Below are 14,542 nucleotides of genomic sequence, written 5' to 3' on the forward strand. Positions count from 1 at the left end.
GAGCCAGTGTCTCAGGACAAGATGGCTGCCGCTGAGCCGGTGTCTGTTCCTGTTTCTGAGCCGGTGTCTGTTCCTGAGCCGCAGTCTGTTCCTGTTCCTGAGCCGGTGTCTGTTTCTGTTCCTGAGCCAGTGTCTGTTCCTGCGCCATGGCCGCCCAAATGGTCGTCTCCACCATGGCCACTTCCTGGGTTCCTGAATGGCGGAATCTGACCTGGTCGCCTGCACTGCCTGCTCCGGCCTGGTCGACTGCACTGCCTGCTCCGGCCTGGTCGCCTACACCACCTGCTCCACCCTGGCCTGCCATCTTGCCGCAGTTTCCAGACCTTCTTCCGCTCCATGGACCTGGCCCCCCATCCCTCCCCCTGACCCTCCGCCGTTCCACCTCCCTCCTGGACCTTTGTTTTGTTTCTAGGAGTGTCTGGTAGCCGCTCCTTAGAGGGGGGGTAATGTCACAATGTATGGGTGATGTCCCCTGGGTTGAGGTCCTCTTCCCCCACAGGTGTCAGTCACTATTGGACTACAATCCCCATCACCCTTGTCGGACTCATTATTCATTATCACACTCAGCTGTTCCCACTCACCTTGTTAAGTGTCTGTCTATTTATACCCTGTCTGTTTTAGTCACTGGTGTGGAGTCCTTGTATTGTCACCCGCATCTCAGAGTCTGTCTTGGTTTGTTTATTTGTTTGTTTCTTGTTTTGGACTGATTTACATGGATTATGACCTTTTACCTGTTTGTGGATATGATTACGGATTACCCAAAATAAAGCTGCACTTGGAATTCATCCTTTTGTGTGCGCGCCATGACAGTTGGATTATTAAACCATTTGAACTTTATCCTGATCTTCATCTGTCTGTCTGTAACCTTGCTAACAGCATTAAACCCAACACTGATGATGCCATTATAATTGCTGTTTAAATCAATTCATGCTATGTCTGAGCTGCATTAAATCCAAAGATGTATTTTGTTGATTTGATCTCATTTGATTGATAGTCATACAGTGTCTTTTTTATTCTGACCGAATTTACTGATTAAAATGAAATAATCTGACATAAAAGGACACAGATGCTAGCTTTATTGCTCAGTGTTATTTCAGGGTTTTGATCTTCTCTCAACTGAGAGAGCACAGCCTGTATTTTATTGTATTATAATGACTATTTAATGTTACCTCTAAACTTTGACTAGGCTAGGCATGTTGCATATTAATTGTTCTAGAAACCTCGAAGCATATTTTATGTTTGTGTATTTTGTGCTACTCCAAAATGATGTTCTTAGTTGAGATCATTTGAGGCCCCGACATAAACTCAAGCCCAGAGGCCCCAGACCCCTCAGTCCTGCCCTGATTGCATTTATTTGTGCTACTGTTTGTAATTTGGTCATTTGTTGTTTTATTACTGACTGTAGAAAAGCATAATTGACTCCCCCCATCAAGACCATTGTTAATATAGACAAAATAAAATATTTATTAAATCTTATTTTATTTTTAAGGTTCTTAATGACTAATTTTTGATGAAAGTGACACTGAGAGTAATTAATTTTTTATTGGTGTAATTGGAAACAAGCTTCCATACATTTGATCATCGGTGTCAGAATTAGAGAAACAAACATGATACAAAACAGCAGTATTTGCTGAAATCTGTTCTGCTTTCGGTTTCACTCAGTATCTTGGGTAAGAAAGAATCTGCAAGCTATTTAGTCCTGAATTTCCCATGTTTCTTACTGTAATACTATAATAGCCAACCTTAAAAAGTAAAAAACGTGAAGAAATTAAATGTTAATGTTTCCTTAACAGATTGCGTTTTAAATGTGATTCAACACTTATTCCTGAATAATATTTAGGAACTATTGTGCGTTGAGAATTATTATTTCTACACTGGATCTCACAAGATGTTTCAAGTAAATATAAAGAAATGATTTTTTGAATATTATTCAATAAGCTTCATACTGATTAGCATATATTACTCAGTCAGGCTATAGTTATTTAGTTCGGACTGAAAGGGGAAGTGGTAAAACTCTAATAGAAGTAAAGACGTGTTGTTTTCACACACAGATCTCCCTCTATCCAGTGTAGAAGAGTCACAGTCGCTCTTTCACTCTTCTCCGGTAAGTCATTTACACACAACACACTAAAACTTCTGTCGTTTAGAGATTTTCAGTCTTTTGACACTCAGGTTGTAAACATGTCCAAGATTAAACTGTTTTTAATCTTTCTAAAATGAATTTAAGATTTTTCAGTGATTTAGAGTTTTGATTTAGTAGCCTGTATTTTTTCTCATGATATTTATCTCACTCATGAAAAATTGTTTTTGGATTTAGAAAATAATATGTTTACACCAACAGCTAAAAATTCATGTACAAGTTTAAAAAGGAAATAACTGCTGTTAAGTTTATACACTCTTACAAATAAAGATTCTAAAAGAGTGTTTTTTCACAGCGATTCCATAGAAGAACAATTCATGGAAACTTTCAGTGAACACTTAAAAAAAAAAAACATTTTCTTAATATGAAGAACCTTTTAATAAAATCTAAAGTTCTAAAGTTTAATCTAAAGAACATTGTTTTTTCACTATAAAGAAGCTTTTATGGAATGGAAAGATTCAACGGATGTTAAAGGTTTTTCAGTTTATTTTAAGAGTGTATATGATTGTGTTTGTATTTTCTGTTGTAAGGTGGAGTGAATGTAAATGATGGAAATATCTGTGACGTTCCTCCTCACTGGATGTCTGATACAAGGTTTCATTCTTATAGATTATTCCTCTGCTGAATTAATATTCTGAAAGCATTCCCATATGAATAAGTGCATCAGTTTATTCTGCATGTAAACTCTGTGTGATCAGTTCCTCTTGTCTGTGTGTTTTAGGAGTTTTTTGTGGCTTTAGTATCAGTCTGCCGGAGAGAGTAGAAGCTCTACAAGGATCCTGTGTTTTCATACCCTGCACATTTGATATTAATGATGAATATGTAACAGAACTCACTGAAGATGTAAAGAGAATATGGAATAAAGACGGAGACTCTCCCACTGTAGTGTTTGACTCCAGTAGCCCCGACACTGCATCGATAAAAGGACAAATATTTGGCACTCCTACAGAGAAAAACTGCACCACCCGCTTCAATAATGTCCATCAGAGTGATAATGGGTCATATTTCTTCAGAATTGAAGGCAAAGATAAATTAAAATTTAGCTACGTAAAAAGTAAGAAATACTCCCAAGTTGAAATTGGCATCATAGGTGAGTGTCATATTGTTCATGCTGCATCTATCTATCTATCTATCTATCTATCTATCTATCTATCTATCTATCTATCTATCTATCTATCTTAATGTAAGTGCAGTGTGGCCATTTGTTATTATTCCTTTGCTGAATTAATATTCTGTAACGTAATTGTGCGTAAAATTTATTTGCCTGTACAAAACAGTCCATTATGCAGCTTTATATTGCAAACTGATAATTATCACATTATTTTCATTTCTTATATCATATTCATATCATAGTCATAAAACACAGTAGTTTCATCAATAACTGCACTTTGTTATTAGTTATTATTTACCAGTAGACCTTATGTAGCCCCGCCCAGTTTCAGCAATGTGCTTGTTGTGTTCTGTCTTCTGGTTTGTATTTCCACAGCATGTAAGATCTTATGGATTTATGAATGAACCGCTCGTTTTAAAATCTTCCAGGTCTACAGGGATTTTTCATGACATTACAGACATTACAATGCTCATGATAACTTTCATTAACTCTACAATAAGTAAATCCACTTTACCAGCTACTCTTCAACAGCGCTGCCACAGAAATATACAGAGCTACAGCAAAAACACAAAATTCTAAAGATGTCTGCACGCTTGTTTCTCTTGTGCATAATGTCTATAGCGGCATAATGTCTGAATCGGAAGTCTCGCACATTCACAAAATTCCAAGCTTAAGTCCCAAATACAAAATGAGTTTTGCAAATAAGTTGCAAAATGAGTTGCATTGAAAAATAAATCTACTAATGTACAATATGTGCCTTCATTATTGGATATGATAATCCTGTAATGTTTGACTGCATCTCTATGTGTTGTAGAGTCTCCACCCAAACCCACAGTGAGTCTGTTTAAGGATCAGCAGAAGGTGAAGGAGGTGACGGAGGTGACGGAGGGAAGCTCTGTGAATCTGCGCTGCTCGACTAAGATCTTCTGTTCCTCTCGTCCAGCAAATCTCACATGGAGCTCGTCTCCTGAACACCTCCTCAACGAGAGCGTCACACAACAGCAGCGTCAGGAGCAAACTGAGCTCATCTCTGATCTGATCTTCACTGTAACTCACCGTCATCATTTAGCCAATTTCACCTGCACTGTAACACACCAGCTTCAGGAGCAGATCACAAAACACAAAAAGTCCCCTATGCTACGTGTTCAGTGTAAGACAGGGATTATTTCAATCAATACTGTCTGATCATCTAGAGCTGTAAATCATAACATAATTGCCTGAATGTTTTTCTTCTCCATTAGATGCTCCTAAAAACACATCTGCGCATGTAAGTGCATCTGGTTTTGTTCTGGAGGGCCGTTCAGTGACTCTGAGCTGCAGCAGTGATGCAAACCCACCGGTGCTCAACTACACCTGGTACAGAGACACTGAAGAACCACTGAAACCAGTGCAGAGCGGACAGAACCTGACCATCAGCAACACCGACCCGACACACAGCGGACGATACGTCTGTACAGCTCAGAACGAACACGGCGCTCAGAACGCATCAGTGATGCTGGACGTCCAGTGTGAGTATCAAGAGTCTCTTCTAATTTACTCACAGTCATTACTATATCAGACTTCAGATTTCAGACTTTATACACACATATATATACACTAGAAGTATGAAATATTGCATATAATTTATTTTATATGCAGAGAAAGAGAGATAGGAATAGTGCAAATAAATACACAAAATATAAATTATACAAATTATATTACAATTATTTTATATATATTTTTAAATATAAAAAATATAAATTATAAAAACAACCGCTACTATAAATGATCTTCGCTTAAACAGTTTTTTTCAACCTTTACTAGGCTTGTAAATGTACAGTGAACGAAAAGAACTAAATGCAAATGTAATAAACATGACTTTGTAGTCCTTTAACCTGCTGACAGCGGACCCTTTTTACATGGATGAGAAAATGTGTACTATTTAAAGGGGTGGTATACAGGTGCTGGTCATAAAATTAGAATATCATCAAAAAGTTGATTTATTTCAAGAATTCAACTTAACAGGTGAAACTAATATATTATATAGACTCATTACATGCAAAGTGAGATATTTCAAGCTTTTATTTGTTATAATTTTGATGATTATGGCTTACAGCTTATGAAACCCACAAAATCAAAATTGAGAAATTTAGAAAATTAGAATATTACATGAAATCACACAGTAATTACACAGTAATACTATGGTCATTGAACCAGGTTTGGGTTCTTTTGGCAGTGTGGGCAGGTGCAAATCCTGCTGGAAAATGAAGGAAGCATGAAGTGCTCTGAAAATGTCCTGGTAGACGGCCACGTTGACTCTGGATTTAATAAAGCACAGTGGACCAAAGTCCTCTTTTCTGATGAGAGCAAATTTTGCATCTCATTTGGAAACCAAGGTCCCAGAGTCTGGAGGAAGAATGGAGAGGCACACAATCCAAGATGCTTGAAGTCCAGTGTGAAGTTTCCACAGTCTGTGTTGGTTTGGGGAGCCATGTCATCGGCTGGTGTTGGTCCACTGTGCTGTCCACTCAACGCAGCCGTCTACCAGGACATATTCAGAGCACCTCATGCTTCCTTCAGCAGACAAGCTTTATGGAGATGCTGACTTCATTTTCCAGCCGGATTTGCACCTACCCACACTGCCAAAAGAACCAAAACCTGGTTCAATGACATTGGTATTACTGTGTAATTACTGTGTGATTTCATGTAATATTATAATTTTCTGGGATTTTGATTTCGTGGGTTTCATAAGCTGTAAGCCATAATCATCAAAATTATAACAAATAAAGGCTTGAAATATCTCACTTTGCATGTAATGAGTCTATATAATATATTAGTTTCACCTGTTAAGTTGAATTCTTGAAATAAATCACCTTTTTGATGATATTCTAATTTTATGACCAGCACCTGTAATGCCCTTTTCACAAGATGTAAAATAAGTCTCTGATGTCCCCAGAGTGTGTAAAGTTTTAGCTCAAAATACCCCACAGATATTTTTATATAGCATGTTAAAATTGTCAATTTTTGAGGGTGAGCAAAAACGCACAGTTTTGTGTCTGTTCCTTTAAATGCAAATGAGCTACTGCTACCGGCACAGGGGGCGGAGCTACAAGAGCTTGCACTCACACAGACATGCACTGAAAATTTCAAAAACTTTTAGCCTTTTATGTTCAAACCGGATTCAGACAATGATGGAGAGACTCAAGAAGTGACAACATGTAGAAGCAACAGGACATTTCTGAATGTTTAGTTGATGAATTTATGTAGCTTATGTGTAGTTATCTTCTAGTCATTGATAAGCATATTCTGACTTGATAATCTATAAATCGTGTTCCGGGGGCGGGTTTATGTACATTTTAGGGTTAGTGATTCACTAATCCTGGAGGAATGTTGTGTAGTCCCTACCAGCCGTTTGTTGTAGTCCTTAAAAAGCAAATGAACTTTGAGCATTGTCACTTTGCAGTGTTGTTTATGCTCAAACAGCAACATTACACACTAACTAAAGTTAGAAAAGTTAAATCATAATCAACCACCCCTTTGAAAAGCATTTTTATTTGTCACTAATTCCTTCCCATACTTACATTAGTCTTATTTCATCGCATTAATGACTTTACAATTATTCAAAATAATTGTACATTTTTTGAGGACTAAATTTAGGCCAACATTTTTTTCATCTCCATTAGATGCTCCTAAAAACACATCTGCGCATGTAAGTGCATCTGGTTTTGTTCTGGAGGGCCGTTCAGTGACTCTGAGCTGCAGCAGTGATGCAAACCCACCGGTGCTCAACTACACCTGGTACAGAGACACTGAAGAACCACTGAAACCAGTACAGAGCGGACAGAACCTGACCATCAGCAACACCGACCCGACACACAGCGGACGATACGTCTGTACAGCTCAGAACGAACACGGCGCTCAGAGCGCATCAGTGATGCTGGACATCCAGTGTGAGTATCAAGAGGCTCTTCTAATTTACTCACAGTCATTACTTTATCAGACTTCAGATTTCAGACTTTATACACACATATATACTAGAAGTATAAAATATTGCATATCATTTATTTTATATGCAGAGAAAGAGAGAGAGGAATAGTGTAAATAAATACACAAAATATAAATTATACATATTATATTACAATTATTTTATATATATTTTTAAATATAAAAACTATAAACTATAAAAACAACCGCTACTATAAATGATCTTCACTTAAACAGTTTTTTCAACCTTTACTAGGCTTGTAAATGTACTGTGGATGACAAGAACTAAATGCAAATATAATAAACATGACTTTGTAGTCCTTTAACCTGCTGACAGCGGACCCTTTTACATGGATGAGAAAATGTGTACGATTTAAAGGGGTGGTATAATGCCCTTTTTACAAGATGTAAAAATAAGTCTCTGATGTCCCCAGAATGTGTATGTGAAGTTTTAGCTCAAAATACCCCACAGACATTTTTATATAACATGTTAAAATTGTCAATTTTTGAGGGTGAGCAAAAATGCACAGTTTTGTGTCTGTTCCTTTAAATGCAAATGAGCTACTGCTCCCGGCACAGGGGGCGGAGCTTCAACAGCTTGCACTCACACAGACATGCACTGAAAATTTCAAAAACTTTTAGCCTTTTATGTTCAAACCGGATTCAGACAATGATGGAGAGACTCAAGAAGAAGAGACAACATGTAGAATGCAACAGGACATTTCTGAATGTTTAGTTGATGAATTTATGTAGCTTACCGTAAAACTTCAAATAATACCCGAGTCCCAAATAGACGCCTGTCTCTTTTACACGCCTGGTGTGGCTACAGGTTTGGATAAATAAAGGCCGGTCTCAAATAGAGGCCTGGTCTGTTTTTTAGTTTCGGGTTGTATTTAATCTTCTAAAACCCGTCAGATCGTCTGTTTAAGCCAGTTCTATGGAGCAGATTGCGCACACAAGAGAGCCCTGCGCATCTGGGCAGAGCTGTTAGCGCAAGCAAGGCAGGCAGAGAGTGTTAGCGCCGTGTCGCGTCTATGACAACTCAAGGTTTCGCACACCGGACGAGAAGCGCCGCGTCGCATCGCGTCTATGACAACTCGAGGTATCGCACACCGGACGCGCACTTTGTCAGTTAATGGCAAGCAATATTGTTGTGTTTAAGGACATTATGGAATTAAGATCATGTCTGTACTATGTTATGATTGAACTGTACAATTAAATACAATCGTTGCTTAGTCTGCAGTCTGAATTCACTTTACCTCAGAGCGTCCGTTAACTGAATGAATTGAGAATATCACCTGAAAATCCGATAACATAAGCAATTTTCATTCAACCAGCTGATTTCTGTAAATGAATGTAAAAATAAATGAATATTGCAGCACAGGGTGAAGTCTCAACACTAAATTAAAGGCCTGTCTCATATAGACGCCTGTCTCAAATACAAACCGGTGCAGTTCGGCGATTTGGGAAAATAAAAGCCCGGGCAATTATTTGAAGTTTTACGGTATGTGTAGTTATCTTCTAGTCATTGATTAGCATATTCTGTCTTGATAATCTATGAATCGTGTTTCGGGGGCGGGGTTTAAGTAAATTTTAGGGTTAGTGATGTCACTAACCCTGGAGGAATGTTGAGTAGTCCCTACCAGACGTTTGTTGTAGTCCTTAAAAAGCAACTGAACTTTGAGCATTGTCACTTTGCAGATGTTGTTTATGCTCAAACAGCAACATTACACACTAACTAAAGTTAGAAAAGTGAAATCATAATCAACCACCCCTTTGAAAAGCATTTTTATTTGTCACTAATTCCTTCCCATACTTACATTAGTCTTATTTCATCGCATTATTGACTTTACAATTATTAAAAATAATTTTTTGATTGCCTAAATTTTTTTCTTCTCCATTAGATGCTCCTAAAAACACATCTGCGCATGTAAGTGCATCTGGTTTTGTTCTGGAGGGCCGTTCAGTGACTCTGAGCTGCAGCAGTGATGCAAACCCACCGGTGCTCAACTACACCTGGTACAGAGACACTGAAGAACCACTGAAACCAGTGCAGAGTGGACAGAACCTGACCATCAGCAACACCGACCCGACACACAGCGGACGATACGTCTGTACAGCTCAGAACGAACACGGCGCTCAGAACGCATCAGTGATGCTGGACATCCAGTGTGAGTATCAAGAGGCTCTTCTAATTTACTCACAGTCATTACTATATCAGACTTCAGATTTCAGACTTAAAAGCTAAAAAATAACCTTAAACTATATAAATTAAACATAAAAATTATATTTAAAATGTTAAATATGGAATAATAATATTAATGTTTTTATAATTTTCATGTAATAAATCATTTTTAAAACCAGCATGGCCAACACAACATGACATAAATGCTGTGAATGTAATACAGTAACTGCATAACACGATCTAGATTGCATTTGGATGCAAAGAAAGTGCATTGTTTACGGTCATACAATAAACATGGATTGACAGGAAAAAGATGCAATTTCACCATAAAAGCATTATGTGATGTATACTTTGTTTCACACAGTCACAATATGACTTTCAGCACTGAAAAGACACTTTTGTATGAGGAGCCACTGTCTGATCATCTAGAATTAGTGCTGTAAATCATAATGTAATTGCTTGATTGATTTTCTCTTCCAGATGAACATGTACATCTGTGTCTGTAAACGCAGCTGGTTTTGTAGGAGGGCCGTTCAGTGACTCTGAGCTGCAGCAGTGACTACGCTTACATGTGCACCAATAATGCGATTATTTCTAATAATCAGACTAGGTCTTAAACACAGTAAGATGTTTACATGACACGAGCAGAACTCTTCACTTTTCAGTTTACATGCAATTTTTTATTATTCTGATTATTCACTAATAAGTATGGTTATAAAACACTCAGATAGGCATACAGTATGAATGTTTTAATCTACTCATATCAAATTCAATACATTTTTAAGGAGGTACTAGATATTATTCTATGCCATGATGTATATTGCATTGCAGGTGTTATGCTGAATTCTGTGACCCTAGTAGGCGCTGTATTGTGCTAATCCAACCTACTCCTAATCCCAATCCTAATCTTAACCCTACCATCACTACAGCGCCTACTAGAGTCACAGAATTCGGCACTACACCGGGTTTGCCTACACTGCCGTCACGTTCGTCTGGATGAAGATACGGAGCAGAGACTGCGAAGCGAGTTGTGTTGACAGTTTAGTGATTTGGAGAAGAGAAAACTTCATAAAAATATTACGGAGTTCATTCATGAAGTTATGTGAACAACACACGGCATCCGTGTAGAACCGAGCACTGAGATTAAAGGTGTTTAAATTCCTGTTTATTGTATTTAATGCAAATATGGTTACTACGATTATAAGCTTAATCGCATTAGTTTCATCGAAGTATTGCATTTACATGAGGTAAAGTTTAATCGCAATATTGCCAAAATCCCATTATAATCGCATTATGAGGGTGCATGTAAACGTACTCAGTGATGCAAACCCACCGGTGCTCAACTACACCTGGTACAGAGACACTGAAGAACCACTGAAACCAGTGCAGAGCGGACAGAACCTGACCATCAGCAACACCGACCCGACACACAGCGGACGATACGTCTGTACAGCTCAGAACCACAATCATTATATATTGGACTCGAGTATTTACACCACTGTATTTATATGGTGAAAATGTTTGATGGAGAATTTTTTGTAATGAAAGTGTTAGAATAGATTTTGCTTAATTTTTTGCTTAGTTTTGCTTAATTCCTATTTTATGCTCTCAAAATAATTAGTTTTTGACATGCTCACATAAAAATGCTCTTCACATGATTTAACAATAAGTCTAGAATTTAGTGATTAATATGAGAATACTGTCAGGCATTTGGGCCAGTTGAGCTCCTGACACCATCTGTAGCAATTCTAACACGTCTCAGTTTGTATAAAAAAAAGTGAAACGTTTACAGTATTAGAGTTATGATGGAACAGTAGAAGTTAACCAAGTGAGCATCTCGTAATGCTGACTACACAGATGCGTGAGTGTAGATTGGATTGGAAGAGCCACTGAGGCTGAAGTGTGAAGCGTTTGCATGCTTTTTTTTTTTTTATTGTGGTAGCTTACATACAACTACACATGCAAAGCTGTTTACTGCAATTAATCAATAATGAACATAATTCCTTGTTTGCATGTAATTCCTTGTATTCCTTGCATGCCCTTAATGATTTATGTAATCTTTTTGGATATCAGAAAGCCAGGTTTTTCCTAATATCAATCATCAGAACAGAGCACATTTTACACAGAGAAAACTAGTTTGGTCCATAATTCATGACAGTCCAGTTTCTAAAGCTCTTGATTCTTCTTTGTACTTGTGGCGTTTGTTGAAACTATAATTACAGGTAAGATCAGTGCTTATAGGACAATGTACTACTGTATCTCTATTTGTATCTGTATCTCAACTCTATCTCTGTATTTCTACATACTTTCTATGAAAAATAGCAGCCTAACTATTGTATAACTACATCTTGTTAATACAATAAAACATGATAAATTCTTGTATGGTTGGTCATGACTGAGTAGTGTAAAAGCTTTCTAATTTATGTTGGAGCATGTCAGTGTTGTCTCTTTTCTAGTGGTGCAACGAATAACAAAACTCACGGTTTAGATCATATTATGGTTTTTGAGTCACGGATTGGATTTCAGATAACCAAAAAAAAAAAAAAAAAATAATGCAAATAAACTAATTACAAGATAAATACAATATAACAAAGTTACAAATAAAGTAAGGTCCAACAGTAGTATTCAGGTACAGATAAGTAATAATTAAATGTAAAATAACACTGAAGTGTTAACTGTATTAAATACAGATTCATCTTTGTTAAAGTACCCCAATTATGCTATTTTAAAGTTTCCTAATGTTGTTTTGGAGTCTACAGCACAGGTTTACATGCATCAAAGGTCAAAAAACTGTTTCATTTTCTCATAAAATACATTTGCACATCACCACATTTTCAATGATTCTCAAACGACTCGTCAGATGAATCAATCTCTCTAAATCCCTCCTTTCCACGAGTTACTCTGCTCTGATTGGCCAGAGAGCTCAGTCTGTTGTGATTGGTTTACAGCGTACAGCGTGCGTGTCGAAAACAAAAACGCCCATTGCCATAACAACGTCAGCTCTGCTTGTCCTGAGACTTCCTACACCGTAAACTAAACACAGTAACGAACAATGACGTAGATTTTACCATATCAATCCGAGCGCGAGTGCGATGATGAAACACTGGATGAACTAGTCATTCAACCCGAACCTCCATCGCGAGGATAACTCGAGCAGGACGTTTCTCAATGATACACACTGAGCGGTTGATATTGATATAATAAAATAAAAATTTTAACTCATTTAAAATGCTAAACAAAAAAGTTACATAAAAAAGTATCCTTTCATAATTTTTGGACAAATATCTTTTGATTATTGAAGGTTTTATTTCTCATTATGAAGGTTTTAAAACTGCTGTGAGTTCAATTAACGAACACGTTTGTGCTTTTAAAAAAAGTGAACAAAATGGAAAAGAGCACTGGGTGTCAAAGTTGAACGCTTAACTTGACATTGCGTTCTGAAACGTGGTGCGAGTAACTAAAAAAATCGCAACGGTTAAGCTGTCTGTTCAACGCATTATGTTTAGATCGAAAACAACCTTTTCTCTTTTTCATCACAACTAGACAAGGGCGAATAAACAAATTTATATTGACGAATTTGTAAGAATTTATATTAAAATGTATATTATTTTACATTTATAATGTGAGTGAATCTTCAAAAAGATCAGGGGCTTTCGACAATAATCAGGGGATTAAGCCACCAAAGTAGTTACTCACCAATAGCAGATCATTAGAGGACCATCAGCAACACCGACCCGACACACAGCGGACGATACGTCTGTACAGCTCAGAACCACAATCATTATATATTGGACTCGAGTATTTACACCACAATATAGTGTATTTATATGGTGAAAATGTTTGATGGAGAATTTTTTGTAATGAAAGTGTTAGAATAGATTTTGTTTAATTTTTTGCTTAGTCTTGCTTAATTCCTATTTTATGCTCTCAAAATAATTAGTTTTTGACATGCTCACATAAAAATGCTCTTCACATGATTTAACAATAAGTCTAGAATTTAGTTATTAATATGAGAATACTGTCAGGCATTTGGGCCAGTTGAGCTCCTGACACCATCTGTAGCAATTCTAACACGTCTCAGTTTCTAAAAAAAAAAGTGAAACGTTTACAGTATTAGAGTTCCGATGTTACAGTAGAAGTTAACCAAGTGAGCATCTCGTAATGCTGACTACACAGATGCGTGAGTGTAGATTGGATTGGAAGAGCCACTGAGGCTGAAGTGTGAAGCGTTTGCATGCTTTTTTTTTTTTTATTGTGGTAGCTTACATACAACTACACATGCAAAGCTGTTTACTGCAATTAATCAATAATGAACATAATTCCTTGTTTGCATGTAATTCCTTGTATTCCTTGCATGCCCTTAATGATTTATGTAATCTTTTTGGATATCAGAAAGCCAGGTTTTTCCTAATATCAATCATCAGAACAGAGCACATTTTACACAGAGAAAACTAGTTTGGTCCATAATTCATGACAGTCCAGTTTCTAAAGCTCTTGATTCTTCTTTGTACTTGTGGCGTTTGTTGAAACTATAATTACAGGTAAGATCAGTGCTTATAGGACAATGTACTACTGTATCTCTATTTGTATCTGTATCTCAACTCTATCTCTGTATTTCTACATACTTTCTATGAAAAATAGCAGCCTAACTATTGTATAACTACATCTTGTTAATACAATAAAACATGATAAATTCTTGTATGGTTGGTCATGACTGAGTAGTGTAAAAGCTTTCTAATTTATGTTGGAGCATGTCAGTGTTGTCTCTTTTCTAGTGGTGCAACGAATAACAAAACTCACGGTTTAGATCATATTATGGTTTTTGAGTCACGGATTGGATTTCAGATAACCAAAAAAAATAAAAAAAATAATGCAAATAAACTAATTACAAGATAAATACAATATAACAAAGTTACAAATAAAGTAAGGTCCAACAGTAGTATTCAGGTACAGATATAATAATTAAATGTAAAATAACACTGAAGTGTTAACTGTATTAAATACAGATTCATCTTTGTTAAATTATGCTATTTTAAAGTTTCCTAATGTTGTTTTGGAGTCTACAGCACAGGTTTACATGCATCAAAGGTCAAAAAACTGTTTTATTTTCTCATAAAATACATTTGCACATCACCACATTTTC

The 14,542-nt window shown here is 36.8% G+C and overlaps 1 protein-coding gene across 1 annotated transcript; it reads left to right on the plus strand.

Moving 5' to 3' along the window:
- The first annotated feature begins 2,043 nt into the window (after window positions 1-2,043).
- On the plus strand, window positions 2,044-11,774 carry LOC311080922 (B-cell receptor CD22). The gene is made up of 8 exons (XM_084111158.1): window positions 2,044-2,104; window positions 2,671-2,734; window positions 2,862-3,230; window positions 4,066-4,401; window positions 4,493-4,759; window positions 6,914-7,180; window positions 9,119-9,385; window positions 9,880-11,774. Exons 2-8 carry the CDS (start codon window positions 2,686-2,688, stop codon window positions 9,903-9,905), a joined length of 1,581 nt encoding a protein of 526 aa, XP_083967284.1. The 5' UTR covers window positions 2,044-2,104; window positions 2,671-2,685; the 3' UTR covers window positions 9,906-11,774.
- The last annotated feature ends 2,768 nt before the right edge of the window (window positions 11,775-14,542 follow it).

This window comes from Abramis brama, assembly GCF_963993115.1.
Source record: "Abramis brama genome assembly, chromosome: 4".
Classification (NCBI taxonomy): Eukaryota; Metazoa; Chordata; class Actinopteri; order Cypriniformes; family Leuciscidae; genus Abramis; species Abramis brama.